Below are 17,495 nucleotides of genomic sequence, written 5' to 3'. Positions count from 1 at the left end.
ACCCACAGCGCTGACAGGGAATCTAAATCTTGTGAACGAAGATGACTGGTATCTCTATCTCCCCGTAACCATTTCTCCATTGAAACAGACTTTGGGATACCCATCTAAAAAGCCTCCTAGTCTATCGAAATTATGGCCGAATCGTGGGTCGAAGCAGCATACAAGAGCGAATAGCGAATGGATCTCTTTAGAACTCTGCTCGTAAATATCTTTTATGTCAGTCATACAGCATCTCCGAAGGATGAACTGTACGTCGTAACGTACACACAATCCGGGATCTAAGCGTTCTTTGCCTATCGCCTTAAGCAACCAAACTTTTGTCAGTTGTTGATGCTAATTAGTGGTTCTCTCGGCAGATGTTATATTTACGTTACCCTGCTTGCCATCAACTAGCACAAATTGCCTTAGGCCGGATCTCTGTCGCCTGAATGCTATTCTCGGCCCAACTCTCCAAAGCCAACCCGCAGAGGGAACCTGGAAAGATATTTGAGAGGCCGAAACTCTTCACTCATCCTTTTTCCCCACAGTTCCACCCTTCCTCAGCCCAAAAAAGCTAATGATGACAACTAGTGTGGTCGCCGCAAATATAGTCCAGAAGGCAGACCGATAGCCTTTCATCACCAGCTCCTTATGGCTAAGATTGATATCCGAGTGCTCCGTGACAGATGCAACAATTGCAGCAGTCGCCGCTAGGCCAACTGAATTGCCGAACTGAGAAACGCCATTGAAAACACCACCGGCAAGGGATTGGATGTCAGCTGGGAAGGAGTCTGAGATGACAAGATTGGAAAGGGTGAATAGCACTAGATTTAGGGAGCGTTATGCCACCTGGCTTGAGTGGGAAAGGGAGAACCATACTATCGGGGTTAACCGGTGAGAATAATAAAGCCCAAAATGGAGCAAGCCAATAGTCCTCGTCGATGTCGACAGTTGCCATAAGCACCAGGGCAATCATGGTTATCAAGGCTGAAATTACACCCAGCGTCCGAAGTTCAACTCGTGCGACAAGGTATGCTGTAACTATATTTACAAGCACGCCCATGATGACATTGGGCAGGAATCTGATTGAGCTCTGCAGGTCAGAAAGCTCTTGGATCTTTTGGAAGCTAGGCAAATACAGCTTCTTGTCAATTACTTGATGGACAAGCACGCGGATTTGGTAAGATGTTAGGATATCTCACTTCTTATAGAGTGGTGAAATATTCAGTGGCATTAAGAGATGCCCAACACATGAAGACAGAAATGCAAATGGAAGTGAACGAAGAATTCATCCAAAGCTTATTGGGGATAAGTGCTGGCCTTCCATTCTTGACTTGATAATACATCCAGCATGGGAATGCAACCAGTAAGACACCTGACACCACAAGAAGCACAATATTCTGGATATCACCTATGCGCCGGTAAGATGATGTTGTCATTGCCAGAACATAAAGCAGCAGGCCAAGAGCAATGCTAATGATAAGCACACCAAGCCAATCAACATCCTCAATGAGCCGACGTGTCAATTTCTTGTCTAAATGGTGATGCACTAATGCTAATGACTACAGAGATGCCATAGAAAGGCAAAACTTGATGATTACCATCATATTATATGCCCACCTCCACCCAATTGTGTCTGTGAAGATACCACCAAGAACTAGTCCAAGTGCATAGCCAAGCGGCTAGCCCATCCCGTTCATAGCAAAAGCAACATTCCGCCATGTACCCTTTGGGAAGGTATTCGCGATCAGACTAACAGCTGTTGGTAGACACATAGAAATAGCAACACCAAGGCAAGTGCGGAAGAGAATGACCTGAAGACCTGTTCTTGCAGCACTCACTGCCACAGTGAATGCAACAAAAAGAAAGCTCCCAGTGACCCACATGAGCTTTGGCCCAATAATGTCTGCAACTGCGCCAAACATGAGAAGCAGGCACCCAGCTGCAAGGGAGTAGACAGCAGCAGGCCAGAGGATCAGACCTTCAGATATGCTAACATCTTTTGCAATTCGCGGGAGGGCGGCAATGAGGATACCAGAACCCATGACATTCAGGAAACTGATCCCGGCAAGAGTGATTATGACTGTCACGGCTTTGGCTTTGGATACCTGAAGCGTCTGAGCGGTTGATGGAGGCGATTCTGTGGTTCCAGATGGCTGGTCGGATCTGGGATAGCGGCGCATTCATTTTGCACGTCACTGACTCGGCGCCCTTTGTGTCTCGCTGGTTCGACTGGCACAGGTGACAGCGATCGAAGCTCAACGGTGGACACGCTTGATCCGTCCGAAGGGGTGGTGGATAGCGTTCCCATGTTGCAGAGGGAGATAGGTGCATGGTTCCTTGACAAGGACAAGTTAAAAAGGGTAGCCCTAGAGAGAAAATTTAAGTATAATGGAACCTGGCGCCCACTGCCATTGTTCAGCTCTCGGGGAAAAAAAGGTGTTAAAGAATGTCACACAAGCACATTGGAAGTCAAGAAGACAGTGAATGAAGGACCTGAGCCATCACCGACAATATGGTATGTGTTGAGTTCGTATCCACGGATCCTCGAAATTGAAAGGCATTTGAGCCCTCGACAGGAATGTAACTCATCTCCAGCCAACCACGTTTAAGTATTTCCAAATATTTTCTCCCTCTTTGTTCGAAATCGAGAGGTATAAATGAAGATGATTCCCCGGTAGGTGGAAGAGGAGCTTGATAAGCTCGAGAGACGTGCCGTTGTCCAAAGTTCTGCGGGCTTTGGAGGTCCTCGGAAAAGTTGGAGCTCGCTTGGTTTGTTACTTAGTTAGACGAGCTCCTCCACCTTCAATAAATGCGCCCAGGACAAGCTTTGTCGAGACAGTTGTCAAAGCACCATTTCTTCGACGGACCCAGGATCGGTGAAGACCTTGCCTACAGACTCAGACACCCGTCTTCGACGTGGAGACCGCATTGCTTTTATCAGGGTGCAAGCCACAAATTAAGCTTAATCAAGATGCAGGGTGATCTTCACTTTTAAACGGGAGGATTTGATGATGGAACGGCATCCTCTGTCCTACAGACTGTAAATTAGCCCGTCCCCTCCCACGTGTGCGATGAAAGACAGAATGAAGAGGCCATTCAACAAATATCATACACCAAGCAGGGATGTACGGAGCAAGTACTCTCTAGTAAGCAGAGTATTATCAATTCCCCCATCCGAAGTTCCGGCGAAGCCTTCATATTTGGGAGTCATGAGGACCTCATCTCAGTCATGAAAAAGAAGAAACTACGGAGTACCGTCTGCATGAAGTAACAATAGGTATCTAGCAATCAGAAAAGACCAGCACCGTTCAGACTCAAAGTCCCAACCTCAAACGCCAGCGAGAATGCCTTCAATGGGGCACTCTACGATGTTCCTGGTAGTTTGCCATCAAACCCAGCACAATAATCGAGTCAAAGTCCCTATTTTAAATAACAGTCGGACGCAGCTCTCTCAGCGGAAAGTTACGCAGAGACCGGCAAGAGTACGACTTTGACTGGTCATACATAAAGAGTATCATACTTGAAGGTCAGTATCAGTATCCATCCACATGTATCGAGTTAGGATTGATAAGAGACAGCCGGTGGGTTCATCGGCCATAGGGCCGTAGAACGCGTTTGACAAGAAGTGCAGTGTTCTCCTACCACTGTTTTCTTTATTTTGGCAATGGAGAAGCCGAGGCTCTTGTGAAACGTCAATCGTTGCTAAGAATGCAAGGCTGCATTGGCATCGCGACTTGTTCAGGGACTCGAGCGCCAGTAAAAGGGCATCCTCCGTCGTTACCATACTCCATAAATAGGTTGTTGCAAGACTTTGAAAAAGAGTGAAAATACGAAAAAGAAAAAAAGGTTAGCATTGATGACTTCGAATCCAGCCCTCTCGAGTTGGGTGTGAACTTCAGACCTCTCAATCAGTAGATTGACTTCAAATCTTGGGAGGTACATGCGGCTAAAGGCTGCATTTAGCGACCAAGCCAGGCTCACCGAGCCAATTTTTGGGTTGTGATGGGGCGATCGGACAAAGTTTGTAACTAACACGCAAACAGCGCCGTTGGTCTGGGGGCCATGTCAATGCTTTTCCCGCTATTAGCGTCCGCAAGTTACGCTCAGATCCAATCACAAACGGCTGGAGCTTCCGTTCTCCCACTCCTCACTCTCCATACTCTAGGACATCGGGGGGTTTCGAAGCTTCCAATCTAATCGTCTATTGAATACTACCGCTGCCATGTGAAGCGGGCCCTTCCCTGTCGAAATTAGGTACCCTGCATTTCGGGGTGGCGCAGGGGATAACGAGCGAACTTGTCTCGACGCTATCAAGCATGCGAACCAAGCACTGCCCGTCGCGCTCCGTTGAACGCCATTTCAGCACCGCAGGGGATTTCCAACATGGGGCTTCTGTGTGCTGGTTCGAAGTCGCTCGAAGGAGGTCTGAAAAGCACACTCTCAACACCAAGTCAAAGAAAGTTCTCCAATTGCTACGGCTTCTTGCCCAAGCTGCCAATGAACAGATGTTTTCATATTGTCACAGATCTATGTCGATCGTGACTGCGCCAGGGGTCCTTAACGGTGGCCCAGCCTTGTCGTGAGGAAATATGCGAGGAACGCCCGGCGTGCACGATACCGATCCAACGGATCAATGGTAGGATGAAACCCAAAGCCTTCACTAGACTCACTTGGCTTCCGCCTGTACGAGTACGATGCCCGCACTCTAGAGTTTTCCCCTAGAAATATATCCTACCCCCTTGATATTCCGGTCAATCATATATTTTCAGCCAATTCCCCTTGAAAGTGGATTGCGTTTGGGCTGTTCGTGTTACGGATTGCATTTCTTTCACTTTAATTCTGTGGAAGACGCCTGTCAAAACGTTCGAGAATGAAGACCGCTCCGTTCTCGCTTGTCGTTTGCTTGGCACCGCTACATGCTATAGCGGTGGCCTCTTCCTTCAAACCTTCCGTCCGTGAATTTGACAGTCTGGCATTCCCGCCAGCGAGGCGGTTGTATCCTGCAGTCAACCCAACTGCCTTGATACAGCGTAACTCTGAATTACGGTTGCTGAAGAGAGAAACTAGCTTCGACTATGTCGAAGACTCAGGCCCTTTAGCTACTCGTTCCGATAGCACGGTCTTCACCACCACTCTAAATGTCAAGGGGAAAAGGCCCATTTTGTCCTTAGAGGATCTGGAGTCAGATATTCGACAGATCAGATGCTTCCCTTCAAAAATCGAGCTAGAGTTCCTATCAGCGGGGCGGCTGGATGAAGTCAGCAAAGAATTATCAGCCGCAGGAATATTTATAGTTGTTACTTCTCACTCTGAGTGTAATAATGAAGACGAAAGAGCGCCCCATATGTAAGTGCACTACGTATTTGACACTCAATCAGCCTTGCTAACCAGCGAGGTCAATTCAGGGTCACAGAGGTGGGAATTGAAAGACAGGAGAAGCGTATCACATTATGGAAAACCAATACGGATTGGAAGGAGGTTTTCACTTCGACGGAAGTTCAGTTCGCTCGACAGCCTTCGAATCAAGTTTCCAGAAGGTGGCATCAAAACCTAAAGCGCCAGGACGAGCCCTCGCGCACTCATACTATGTCTTTCCCGTCCGCCCCGACTTCTTCGGATCTCCCTCCCAATACGTCAGATGAGCTAGATATGAGACTTAATGACCAGGTCATATTGCCGCCAGAGACACCGGTTACGGGGCTTTTCGTGTAAGTACCTAAAGGCGCTTACGGGTTGAAATTTGTGGGATTAACAATCCGCCTACAGCCCTGAGGGCGTCACCTTAAAATGCAAAAGATGCACTCTGCAAGGAAACGCGGAACTCTCTCAAGGATCTTTTCGGCTTGAGGAAATTGACGGCCCTGAGGACGTAATTCCGGCGGCGGTGAATTTCTTCCGAGAAGGTTCGATTGAACTGGACGTGAATGGTCTCTCTTCACACATTGAATTGGCCGTTGTCCTTGAAAATGAAGAACCCATTGAGTTCTCGATTCCCTTGCCTACAATCCCACTCTCGCCATTTGCGGTACGTAGTGCTATATTATGGCGCGCATCATCCATTTACGGATGTTTAACAGCTGACGCGCCTCTTTTCTACTTCACCAATAGATTCCCGGCCTTGTGACATTTGGTGTGTTTGTCAGACCTCAGATCACAGCGTCGCTGCAGTTTGATAAGGATATTGAGTTTTCTTATGGGTTCAACGCTTCAGTATGCTAAAAACGTAATCTTGGTTATTGCCCCGGAAGTCACTACTCACATCAAGGACAGGTGCCGGATGATTCGAAATTCACACTCGATATTGGCAATCTCGGAAATTCTACTGTCACTGGCTTGTAGGCTCAGCAGTTCGCTATGATATTGCTAAAAATAACCAATGCTGACGGATCTTAACAGCCCGAATACAACCTTCCAGGCTTTGCCATTCCAATCTGAGGAGGATATTGATAGTATCTCCTTTTCCCTTGCATTTAACCCTGAGATTCTGCTTGGAGTGCACTCTCTAGTTGGCTCTACGACTGGCGGCATCGGAATGTTCTTTAATCTCCCTGAGATTGCCGTCAATGCCTCCAAGATGAATAACGTAGACCGAAATTGCAACCCAAAGCGGGAGACCAACGAAGAGGATGAAGTTTTTGGAAACTTCACGAACATCATTCCCAGCGTGGAACTTAGCTTTGGCCCAATCGCAGAATTGGAAGTCAATCTTGGGTCCTTTGATCCCGCGTATGAAACACAAGTCGCGATTGCATCAGCGTCGTTCCCGCTACCCACTACATGTCTGGCGTATGATCAGGAGACTAAATCATACGGTGACCCGGTCAAAGTGGTGAGGGATAGGAACTCTCAGGGTGCAGAGAATGCTGCTGGGAGGCTCAACACCAGCACATTGTCCACAAGTGTCATCCTCCCTGCTATGCTAGCATCTGTGGTGTTCGTTTTTGGAGTATTACTTTAATTTTAGGGAATATGCATGTCCGGTTTCAGTTCAGTTCACACTATGGAGAACCTCTGATGCATCACATACGGGGAATATTTGACTAGTTATTCTGGCACAAAAATAATTAAAGTAATTGAGGGTACGTGAGAATGTTCTTGGGTCGCGTATTGGCCTCTTTGGGACTTTCTGCATGAGGCGGTGTCCGAGGCCTCGTTTCACATCTTCCTTTCACTATTTAGCGAATGGCAAATGCTCTGTCCGAGTGTAGGACCGCAGCCTCAGTACATAATTCAAGCGTAGCATTTCAAAGGCTCTGAAGTTTGAGCTCTTGGGGATAGACAAGTCTGCACCCGGTGTGCTAGACAGCGTATATGAAAATGTTTGTTCAGCCGCTGGGCTGCGATCCTGGGTATGAGTGCAGTATGCAATGGTAATGCATTGATAGGGCCTTCTCTGCACTGCACTTCTTTTTCGATTTTCGAGAGTCGTAGCTCTTGCCCGGACAGGCATCAATCCATCAAGTACCGTTTTGTAGCAATCCACAACTTCCTATGCAATGTCAGTCGTCAAATCCTCCGGACGCGTTTTGTCATGACACCCCACCCGAATATTCCTAGAATCTATTCAACATCTTCACGCTATAATTCATGCCTTTAGTGTTCTAATTGCTGGGATAGCAATCCCTTTCGTGTCTTGAATCTCTGTGTGGGTTGAGCAGCTTGCTGTACTGCGCAGTCCAACGCAAGGCTCGATTTCAGAGGGGTTTGAGGTCGCCTGGTGACGATCCCGGGACTAATTGGTATTCCCGCACGCTGACAAACTCGTTGACTACTCCGTGGGTAACTCCGTTTGTTAACAACCCTGTTGACCTCCGTGTTGGAGTCACTGTTTGTGTATATTAAATTACTCTGTACTCCATGTGGCCTGGGCTGTTTACTCTGCCCATGGATTCAATTCCCGACCCCCCTCCCCAACATATCATGAAATAGGGGTTTTGAGAAGATCCCGGGACTTCGGAAAGGCATAATAGGTTGTAAAACGCGAGCAAAGGCGGAAAGGTCACGAAAAGGCAACAATCTCTTCGTCTGGCTCGAGACAACAAACTGATAATTGGCTGATCCTCCTCTCGTCAAGTCTTCCTTATGAAGCACATAGACAGACATCCAGGACCGTGTTCACTGCACAATGAAACAGTGTTTTGCATTTGCACACAGAATCCTACCAACCAAAGAGAATGTCGATTTGATGTTGGGCACGCAATACACGCCGGGCGCTCCCGTGGTGGTCACGTGACCCTCTTCTTGCTTAGCTGTTTGGAGGACATGAACTTTTGAGCTGCTCAGCAAAAAGATAGCTTTGTTAATCCAAAGCAATAATATTTTTTTTCTTGTGGGTGGTGATAGTGGTGGACGAAAGTCTCCACGCTTTGTTTTAGGCTCATCTGCTGCTGACCGTTAATTATGCCTCGAATAAACATTCCTCCCGTTACCCGGGCTTTCCTGACCGGAGTCTGTTCCCTTTCCCTTCTTTATGGCGTTGCTCGATGGCAGCAGTACGGTCCCGTTCAAGGTTCCGCCCCGATCGCATATCTCTCGCTTGTACCAGCCCGATTCCTATTATATCCGTGGACACTCTTATGCGCGACTTTCGTGGAACGAAACATTTTCACGGTGATCACGACCGGAGCGACAATATTCTATGGTGGAAAATACCTGGAGCGTGCCTGGGGTTCAATGGAATTTGGTAAATTTCTTCTCGTTATCGCCCTATTGTCGAATACGATCACGACCCTTCTTTATATTATTGTTGCTGCTATCGTGGGTAACTCGGCCATCGCGTAAGTTTGCTCTGCTTTCCTGCTTTGTTTGAATCCTGATTCTGACGGTTACGGCAGCGAAAAAGGAATATGCGGTGGAGTAGCGATCCAAGCTGGTTTCCTAGTTGCCTTCAAGCAGCTGGTCCCCGAACATACTGTCACTTTGCTTCAAGGAATTGTCAAGATGCGCGTGAAGCATTTCCCTGCCATTTTCCTTGCGCTGAATGCCATCGGAGCGATGGTCTTGGGAATGGATACTACTTTCAATCTGAGCTGGCTTGGGTTTCTAATTGGCTGGAGTTATCTTCGGTTCTACAAGAGACAGCCAGACCTCTCCGGAACCTCTACACAAAGTCTCGGCATCAAAGGTGATGCTAGTGAGACATTTGCGTTTGCCTGCTTTTTCCCGGACGTGATCCAACCACCAATCACGTTTATTTCAGACAGAATATATTCGATTCTCGTAGCACTTCGTGTATGCACGCCTTTCTCAGCGGAGGACATTGCCTCTGGGAACCAACAGGCCATTGCGCGAGGTGAAGCTGGTCTTCCGAGTCTTTTAAACCCGACTGGACGAGCAGATGTGCGGTCAATGGGTAAAAGAGAAGAGGCAGAGCGACGACGAGCCTTAGCACTTAAGGCTCTTGATCAAAGGCTCCAGGCAGCCAGTGCAAACAGAGCTCAACCGGCGACGAATGCTGCGGCATCTTCTCAGCCCCCACCTCAGTCGACCCCGCAATCGATGGCTCCGGCTGTTGCTCCCGGTCAGAGTATGCTGGGTGAAACCAGCTACACTCCTGACCGCGCATGACGAACATATTCCAACATTTTTCTGCAATGTGAGCCTCTGATGATGTGTTAGGTAAAGATTTTAATGTCCTTTGATGGAAATGGGAAGAGATTTGTTATTGAGAAAATTTTCTCATGGCTTCTTCACATTTTATTTTATTTTATTTTATTTTCCTCCCCCTTCTACCTGTATTATGTTGTATCTTTTTCAAAGCAAATGCGGTCTCGGAGTCTCTTTCCCGGTGCAAATTTTATATGGTGTCTGCGTCCTGCTTAAGGGATACCCTCTGTCATGAATTGTTTAAAGGTTGAAATGCAGTTGAATCACAATTTCTTAATGAGTTTATGTTCCAAATTATGTTAACACCTTATACGGAGAACAGAGTCCTGATGTTGCACTAATCTATCTCAATCCTTTTAGTTGGAAATGCGGCATATATGCGCTTATCTTCACACCAAAATATATTATATCTCCATTCATTGATATCATCCCTCCTTATATTCTTGTCTTACAACTACATGGCAACCTGATTGAGTCCGATGGCAAGATGCAAAACATCACACAACAATAGGTGCTCGGAGTGTCACTGATCCCTGAAAAGATCCCTAATGTACATTGCAATTCATCTGTACACCAAAACCAACAAAAGCTAGAAAGTGCCTCTATCATAGACAAAACAAATACAGGATCCATAAACTCCTCGCATGCCTTGGGAAAATCCACTGGTTGGGTTCTGAAGTTGAGAACATAAGAGAAAAGTAAAAATAAAAGCTACTCCTCCTTAGCCCTCTCAACATCAGCTCTGGCTGCTGCGAGCATCTTCTCTTGGTCTTTTCTCGCTTGCCGGATACCCGCAACCCGCTGGCGATCAACTTCACTTTTCTCTTTCTGCTTAGAGAGCTCCTCGAGCTCTTGACGATCAGCTTCCGAGACCTTGAGATCTTCTGCACCGGTCATGCTCTTAAAGCTACCCCAAATTTCCTCGAGGCTTTTGCCCTTGATATCTATCGTTTTGACGGATTCCGATTCTGTAGGAGCCGGAGCAAATTCATCGGTTGTCGAAGATGTTGCCTGTGTAGCGCCGTCTTTGTTTGCGAAGTATAGCGTTAACACTGCCGGGCCAGCATTGTCATCTGTTTGCTTCACGGACATTGCAACGCTGGGGTTATAATATTTTAATCGTGGAAGGCACTGGCGCCAGAATCTACGGGCGCCGATGTGGCCTTCGTACATTTTGCGAGCGTACGTGAGATGGAGGCGAGTTACGGGGGAGAATTTTGATGGCGATGATGCAGATGGAAGAAGGGCAGCTCCAAGGCCAACCCTGATGTCTAAAAGCTATATTCACCATGGAGTGCTTAGCATTCTGTTCCTTGACGATGAGCGCAATGGGCGGCCGGGGAGCGTGCTCCGCCGGGAAAGGCAATTGGGGACAATTGGAGCTGCAGACGGCACCGGGTATGTACTCAGGGCACTACATACTCTCTATATGCAAAGTGTCAGCAGGATCATTGTACAGAAAGACCAATAAGGCCTCGAGCCAGAGGGGAAGCTCAACACGTACAGACTTCATCTTCCGCATTCTCTTAAGAATGGACACCATTTTGGAGGTATTAGGAAAGGCCCTGCAGGAATTGTCCCTGCAGGATACCAAACAAATATAAATACAAACGAAGGGCCTCTGAAATTTGAGCGAGTGCCAGCACAATACTCCTCGATACTCCTCCGCTCGCCGTCCGAACTGCTCGTCGGAATTTTTGGATGAAGACCGGAGAAATGATGTTCCTGGATTTCGGTGGATCACAGACGCTAGTCTTGATTTGGACTAGCTCTGCTAAGTTTTCGGCCTAATATGAGTCAAAATGCTGATCTAAGCCGAGCTTTTCAAGGGCGGAGTTTCACGGTGATCACCCCGCCGCCGGCACCAAGCAGATATTGGAGTCCTTTTCCCTCAGTGCCTCACGAAAATCCGGTCGTCTTATACCTCGATAGCCATGTCTGCAGCAGTCGCAGCAGCTGCTGCGCTGGACCCCAGCAACAGTACCAAAAATACTCTTAAGCTCGAGAACGTGAGCTCCTCAGACCCCTGTCCGCTTCCCCGCCCTCTACTAACTCCCTCAGACTGAGAAAAGAGACACCCTTATCGCGATTGAGAAGAAGTACCAGGCGCAATGGAAAGAAAAGAGGGTATTCGAGGTCGATGCGCCCTCGCTTTCCGAAATTCCCTTCGACTCTATGTCACCCGCTGAGGTTCGGGCCAAATATCCAAAATTCTTTGGAACAATGGCCTTTCCGTACATGAATGGCTCTCCGCACGCCGGACACAGTTTTACTGCAAGTAAAATTGAGTTTATGGCCGGATTTGCTAGAATGGAAGGCAAACGATCTTTGTTTCCTCTCGGTTTCCACTGTACCGGTATGCCAATTAAGGCGTGCGCAGATAAGCTTGTCGATGATATCAAGAAATTTGGCAAGTATTTCGAGAAATATAACGAAGACTACGAGGAAGCGGATGCGGCTCCGGCGGCGGCAACAGTTCAGATTAAAGAAGATCCTTCAAAATTTTCGGGAAAGAAGAGCAAGGCCGCAAGCAAAACCGTGAAGTTAAAATACCAGTTCCAGATCATGTTGGCTTTGGGCATACCGCTTGAAGAGGTCCATAAGTTCGCCGACCCTGACCACTGGCTTCAGTATTTCCCACCACTCTGGATCCGTGATCTAGACAGCATGGGAGCAAGAGTTGATTGGCGAAGACAGTTTGTCACAACCGACATTAATCCATATTTCGACTCATTTGTTCGGTGGCAGATGAATCGTCTGCATGAAATGGGCAAAATTATGTATGGTAACCGATACACAATCTATTCTCCAAAAGATGGACAACCTTGTATGGATCACGATAGAAATGAGGGTGAAGGGGTTGGGCCGCAGGAATATACTGCATTGAAATTGAAAGTTAAAGAATGGTCGACAAAGGCGAAAGAGGTTCTACAAGGGAAGATTGAAAGTGACGCAAATGTGTACTTTGTGCCTGCTACGATGCGTCCCGAGACAATGTACGGTCAGACCTGCTGCTACGTCGGACCATCGCTCAATTATGGTGTTTTTAAAGTGAAAGATAAGGAGTACTATGTTGTGACAAAACGTGGCGCTTGGAATATGGCATTCCAAGGAACCTTTTTCGAAATGGATCAATTTCCGCGGGACCAGAGCGAGCTTCCTCTTGTTGCTGAAGCACCTGGGTCCACCTTTGTTGGCACATTGGTAAACGCCCCGTTGTCCGTGCACAAGGAAGGTGTTAGAATCTTGCCTATGGAAACTGTCTCCGCCAGCAAAGGAACCGGTGTCGTGACTTCAGTCCCGTCAGACAGCCCTGACGATTTTGCCACCGTTTCTGATCTCGCCAAGAAAGCGGACTACTATGGCATCAAAAAGGAATGGGCGGAATTAGAGATTATTCCTATAATTGAGACACCAACATATGGAAACCTCACCGCGCCAACCTTGGTGAAGAAGTTGAAAATTAACTCTCCAAAAGATACTACACAGCTTACCCAAGCCAAGGAATTGGCTTATAACGAGGGCTTTTACAAGGGGACAATGCTTGTGGGTGACTTCAAGGGCGAGCCTGTGCAATCCGCGAAGGAGAAAGTCCGGAAGCAGCTCATTGAAAGCGGTGATGCGTTCGCATATGCCGACCCAATGGGTAAAGTTGTGAGCCGAAGTGGCGACGACTGCGTGGTGGCATACCTTGGTCAATGGTTCATGAATTATGGTCCAAATGATCCTCAATGGCTTCGTGACACCCAAAATTACGTTGCGAACAGTCTCAACACTTATCTTCCAGAGACTCGACACGGATTCGAAAAGAATCTTGAGTGGCTCAATCGCTGGGCTTGCGCGAGAACTTATGGCCTCGGCTCTAAGCTGCCGTGGGATCCGCAATTCCTCGTGGAAAGTTTGAGTGATAGTACCATCTATCAGGCATATTATACTATTTCCCACTTACTCCAGAAGGACAGATATGGCAACGAGTCTGGCTCTCTTGGGATTAAGCCAGAACAACTAACGGACGATGCATGGGACTATATCTTCTGCCGTAGAGACTTGGACGATAATCTTATCCAGAACACCGGCATTAGCAAGGAGGCATACTTAACCATTCGAAGAGAGTTCGAGTATTGGTATCCTCTTGACGTTCGAGTTTCGGGCAAAGATTTGATTCAGAACCATCTTACTTTCTGGCTTTATGTTCACATCGCTCTGTTCCCTGAAGAATACTGGCCACGGTCAGTTAGAGCCAATGGTCACTTACTCCTGAATGGCGAAAAGATGAGCAAGAGTACTGGAAATTTCTTGACTTTAAGAGATGCTGTGGATAAGTACGGTGCGGATGCCACCCGTATTGCCTTTGCTGATGCTGGTGATGGCATTGAAGATGCAAATTTCGAGGAGTCTGTTGCCAACAGTAACATTCTGCGGCTACACACACTCAAAGAATGGGTCGAAGACATCATTAAAGATACTAGTTTGCGTACAGGGCCAGCCGATGCTTTCGTTGATAAACTGTTTAACAACGAGATGAATGTGTTGGTTCACGACGCGAGGAAGCATTATTCCGAGTAAGTCACCCTGTTCCCTCCCACGGATCAAGCACAATATTTAATAACCATACCTCTCAGTACAAATTTCAAACTGGCTCTCAAATCTGCTCTTTATGAATTCACTAGCGCTAGAGACTTCTACCGCGAACAAGCTTCAGCAGCCGGCATTGGAATGCATCGCGACGTTATTCTTCGATACATTGAGCTCCAGGCGCTCCTGTTAACTCCTATTGCCCCTCACTGGGCAGAATATGTCTGGCTTGAAGTGCTTAAGAAGGTATACAGCTGCGTGTTCAAACACGTTACGATTTTGCTAACTCTTAATAGCCTGAAACCATTCAATACGCTCTTTTCCCTGAAGCCCCAGAGCCAGTGCCCGCTCTTTCAGCAGCTATCGATTACATTCGCTCAACATCCTCCAGTATCACATCTTCTGAAGCAGCATATGTCAAGAAGATTTCTAAAGGCAAAGCCGTCACATTTGACCCCCGGAAACCCAAGAAGATTACTATCTTCGTTGCGCAGAAATTCCCAACGTGGCAAGAAAAGTACATTGATCTTGTCCGCGAAGCTTTCGATGCAGTAAGCATTTCGATTAACGACAAGGAACTTAATGCCAAGGTTGGCAAGTTAGGTGAAATGAAGAAAGCTATGCCCTTTGTCCAAGGACTGAAGAGACGCCTAATTCAAGGCAAAGAGAGCCCTGAAACGGTGTTTAGCCGCCAGCTTGCCTTTGATGAAGCCGAAGTTTTGCGAGACATGGTTGGGGTTGTGAGGAAGACCACCGGATGTAAGGTCGTGGAGGTTATTTCAGTCGAAGAAGGTGGAAAGGTCGGCACTACACTTAATGGAGAGCAGCGCGAAAACCTACCGCCTGTTGCTGAGAGCGCGGTTCCTGGCCAACCGAGCTTCCATTTTGAAAATATTAACGATGCGGATGCGGCTTAACGTTTGGGCTTTGGCGTTCTATCATGAGTGTGAGAGCGCTCTATATTTTGGTTGCGTACCCTTTACCGCTGGGGTTGGAAAGGAACCATAGCTCCCATGAAAGAAAAGTGATGATAGAGAGTAATTTTCCAAATATTCGATTGTTTATACATGAAATAGAGATCAGTTCCACACAAATGAACTATGTACACCTCAGGCTATGCATAGAAATCCAAATTATGCAATATCTCCATGAGAACTCCGTCCACCCAAGGGACATATCCTCTAGATTATATAGTACATGCGACTCCGCAGCGCAGGTCGACCAATAATCAATGTCTAGCGTTACATCAGATGCAACAGTTTCATTCAGTTAACCGAAACGCCTCCGACGCCCTGCCTTCTTTGCATCCTGTTTTCTCTTCTCATGCAAAAATGTATATGCGGATATAGGTCTTCTGCTTCCAACACATTTCCCATTGGGACTGAAGACCTCGACCTTGGGAAACTCACCTTCCACAAAGTCCTTCGTACGGATTTGCGTTATGAGCTCCACCCATCCGCACCCTTCAATTAAGATGTCCACTGACATGATTTTATAAAGAGCCGTGAGATTGTCGCCATCTTGGTACTTTGACTGCTTGACCGACTTTCCGTATTTTTCTGTCACGTCATATTTGAGTTCAAATACTCCTGCTGACGCGATGCATTTGTTTGTTCCTTTCTTGGCGATCGGTGGATGTGGAGGCTTGCGCTGTCCGAGAAGCACTTCCGTTGCTTTTTCTGTGGAGGTAACATGCGGCGTCAACGGTACAAACGGAGATGCCAACATTACGCTTTGGAAATTGACAGGTGTTATCCTGACAAGGTCCTCTAGTAGAAGGGACTGTCTCGACTTTACAGTCAAACGCTCTGGTTTCGGTCGCTTTGTCATGATTACGTCGAACTTGAATCCATCTTGAACATATTCGTCTATTCCACCACGGAAAAGTCCAGGTAAATCGATGAGTTCGCCCTTTTTCTGCCCGAATGGAAGTCGGATCGGGGAAGCCGTCGTCCCTGGAAGGGAAGATACAATGGGGAGAACGGGGAAGTCGTATTGTTTCTGCACTGGGGGCAATAAGCCACTCTCTTCAATATCTAAGGGTCCAAACTCAGGGGTTAAGTGGCTGGAATTTTCCTCTACCCTTAACTTGCGAGCAGCATCGGGAGATTTCGGGAAAATAGCCTGTATCAGATTGCTTTTGCCCACGTTGGCTTTACCAACCATCCATACTCCTCCACCTTCTTCCCATATCTTTTTCTTAACTTCCTTCGTCCACCATCCCCGTTGAGCGCTCACCATGTGTACGTTTCCCAATCTGACTTTGCCACTGCTTGGTCCAAGGGCATCCCTTAAGACTTGGGTCATATATGTCATCAAAGAATCAATGTGTTCTTTCATGCCACCCAGGAGGTCAGCCCGAGTGATTATGAAATGGACGTCTGTCTGCCTTTTTCCATGTCGAAATGTGACGGTTTTCGCTCTGCGGTTCAGCGATCGCTGGGTCTGGAGAGAAAGATCCCGATAAATGTCAGGGACCAAGGAGAGTGGAAAATCGGCGGCATCGAGAATGTGGTATACATGGTTGATATGCCAGGGGGATTCTTCCATGATATCTCGAATGTACGATAGTGGAGGGTAGGGGATGGGGTAAGCCTCGCGATGGTTAACGAGACTGTGACACCTGTCACAAAGTGGTAAAATCGGTGCGGCTAACTCTAGCTCTGAAGAAGCTGTCTGTGTTAGCTATTGGTCGGGCAAAATGGAGCTGAGGATATCAACGCATCGGCCTGTAATACCTTCTTTTCCGCTGGCCAGCTTCAACTCTTCGCCAGAGGCTGTGTCTGCTGATTTAACCTTAGCACTGATATCGGTACTTTCTGCACATAATTCATTTTCTGTGCGTGTAGCATCTCGATCCCTCGAAGTTTCCTGAATATAAGATCTCACAGCGTTTCGAGTCCTAGTATAGTAACCGGCCTGCTCTTTGTCCACCCATTGTGTTAGTGCACCGCAGCCAGGGCAAGCAATCGGGAGCAAACTAGGATCATGTTTGGCGGAAGTCAAGGTATCATTCGCTGATGTGCAAAGGAACGGCTGAGTATGAAATCCCCTTGCTGCTTTGGGTTTGAGGCGAATAGTCGAAGTTAGAGGAAGCAACCTTGATGGACGGCAGCGACCGCAATTTGAAAATGGGAAACCTCGAGACAAACACCGTAGGTTTCTCCAAACTAGAACTCTTGAGTTTGAAGCAATCATGACGGCCCCTTTAGCATTAATCGTCTCCAAGTTTGGAGGACATTGAAGCTTCGAAATTTATCAGGATGCTACATAGGTTGATGCAGTCAACCGTAGCGATCTTATCGGATTCGGGTGACCTTTTTATACCAATA

At 47.4% G+C, this 17,495-nt stretch overlaps 6 protein-coding genes across 6 annotated transcripts; 3 read left to right on the top strand and 3 right to left on the bottom strand.

Moving 5' to 3' along the window:
• Nucleotides 1-504: 504 nt before the first annotated feature.
• CIMG_01692 (uncharacterized protein) lies at nucleotides 505-2,647 on the bottom strand (the record flags this gene model as incomplete). Its single annotated transcript, XM_001247920.2, has 7 exons — nucleotides 2,088-2,647; nucleotides 1,706-2,037; nucleotides 1,581-1,636; nucleotides 1,469-1,541; nucleotides 1,229-1,390; nucleotides 859-1,014; nucleotides 505-803 (listed from the first exon to the last, which is right to left on the bottom strand). The coding sequence occupies exons 1-7, from the start codon at nucleotides 2,288-2,290 to the stop codon at nucleotides 505-507; spliced, it is 1,281 nt and encodes a 426-aa protein (XP_001247921.2). The 5' UTR covers nucleotides 2,291-2,647.
• Nucleotides 2,648-4,852: 2,205 nt separating this feature from the next.
• Nucleotides 4,853-6,940, top strand: CIMG_01694 (uncharacterized protein; the record flags this gene model as incomplete). The annotated part of the gene is made up of 6 exons (XM_001247922.1): nucleotides 4,853-5,328; nucleotides 5,388-5,690; nucleotides 5,749-6,007; nucleotides 6,091-6,192; nucleotides 6,253-6,317; nucleotides 6,379-6,940. 6 exons carry the CDS (start codon nucleotides 4,853-4,855, stop codon nucleotides 6,938-6,940), a joined length of 1,767 nt encoding a protein of 588 aa, XP_001247923.1.
• Nucleotides 6,941-8,308: 1,368 nt separating this feature from the next.
• On the top strand, nucleotides 8,309-9,869 carry CIMG_01695 (rhomboid family protein). The gene is made up of 2 exons (XM_001247923.2): nucleotides 8,309-8,759; nucleotides 8,817-9,869. The coding sequence occupies exons 1-2, from the start codon at nucleotides 8,383-8,385 to the stop codon at nucleotides 9,547-9,549; spliced, it is 1,110 nt and encodes a 369-aa protein (XP_001247924.1). The 5' UTR covers nucleotides 8,309-8,382; the 3' UTR covers nucleotides 9,550-9,869.
• A 128-nt stretch (nucleotides 9,870-9,997) lies between these two features.
• CIMG_01696 (50S ribosomal protein Mrp49) lies at nucleotides 9,998-11,262 on the bottom strand. Its single transcript, XM_001247924.2, has 3 exons — nucleotides 11,093-11,262; nucleotides 11,011-11,013; nucleotides 9,998-10,866 (listed from the first exon to the last, which is right to left on the bottom strand). The coding sequence occupies exons 1-3, from the start codon at nucleotides 11,129-11,131 to the stop codon at nucleotides 10,300-10,302; spliced, it is 609 nt and encodes a 202-aa protein (XP_001247925.2). The 5' UTR covers nucleotides 11,132-11,262; the 3' UTR covers nucleotides 9,998-10,299.
• Nucleotides 11,263-11,453: 191 nt separating this feature from the next.
• CIMG_01697 (leucyl-tRNA synthetase) lies at nucleotides 11,454-15,318 on the top strand. Its single transcript, XM_001247925.2, has 4 exons — nucleotides 11,454-11,597; nucleotides 11,650-14,150; nucleotides 14,211-14,409; nucleotides 14,460-15,318. The coding sequence occupies exons 1-4, from the start codon at nucleotides 11,523-11,525 to the stop codon at nucleotides 15,078-15,080; spliced, it is 3,396 nt and encodes a 1,131-aa protein (XP_001247926.1). The 5' UTR covers nucleotides 11,454-11,522; the 3' UTR covers nucleotides 15,081-15,318.
• On the bottom strand, nucleotides 15,217-17,363 carry CIMG_10799 (uncharacterized protein; the record flags this gene model as incomplete). The annotated part of the gene is made up of 2 exons (XM_012358903.1): nucleotides 15,217-16,826; nucleotides 16,902-17,363. Coding segments are annotated over 2 exons (1,856 nt in total), but the record flags the coding sequence as incomplete, so codon positions are not given.
• Nucleotides 17,364-17,495: the final 132 nt, after the last annotated feature.

The sequence above is a fragment of the Coccidioides immitis genome, assembly GCF_000149335.2.
Source record: "Coccidioides immitis RS genomic scaffold supercont3.1, whole genome shotgun sequence".
Lineage (NCBI taxonomy): Eukaryota > Fungi > Ascomycota > Eurotiomycetes > Onygenales > Onygenaceae > Coccidioides > Coccidioides immitis.
This window is presented reverse-complemented; position numbering and strand designations above follow the sequence as displayed.

Coding starts and splice junctions, on each gene's coding strand:
- CIMG_01695 (XM_001247923.2), top strand. CDS start 8,383: ATGCCTCGAATAAACATTCCTCCCGTTACCCGGGCTTTCCTGACCGGA. Junction 8,760..8,816: donor GTGGGTAACTCGGCCATCGC/GTAAGTTTGCTC, acceptor CGGTTACGGCAG/CGAAAAAGGAATATGCGGTG.
- CIMG_01696 (XM_001247924.2), bottom strand. CDS start 11,131: ATGGTGTCCATTCTTAAGAGAATGCGGAAGATGAAGTCT.
- CIMG_01697 (XM_001247925.2), top strand. CDS start 11,523: ATGTCTGCAGCAGTCGCAGCAGCTGCTGCGCTGGACCCCAGCAACAGT. Junction 14,151..14,210: donor GCGAGGAAGCATTATTCCGA/GTAAGTCACCCT, acceptor CATACCTCTCAG/TACAAATTTCAAACTGGCTC. Junction 14,410..14,459: donor GGCTTGAAGTGCTTAAGAAG/GTATACAGCTGC, acceptor AACTCTTAATAG/CCTGAAACCATTCAATACGC.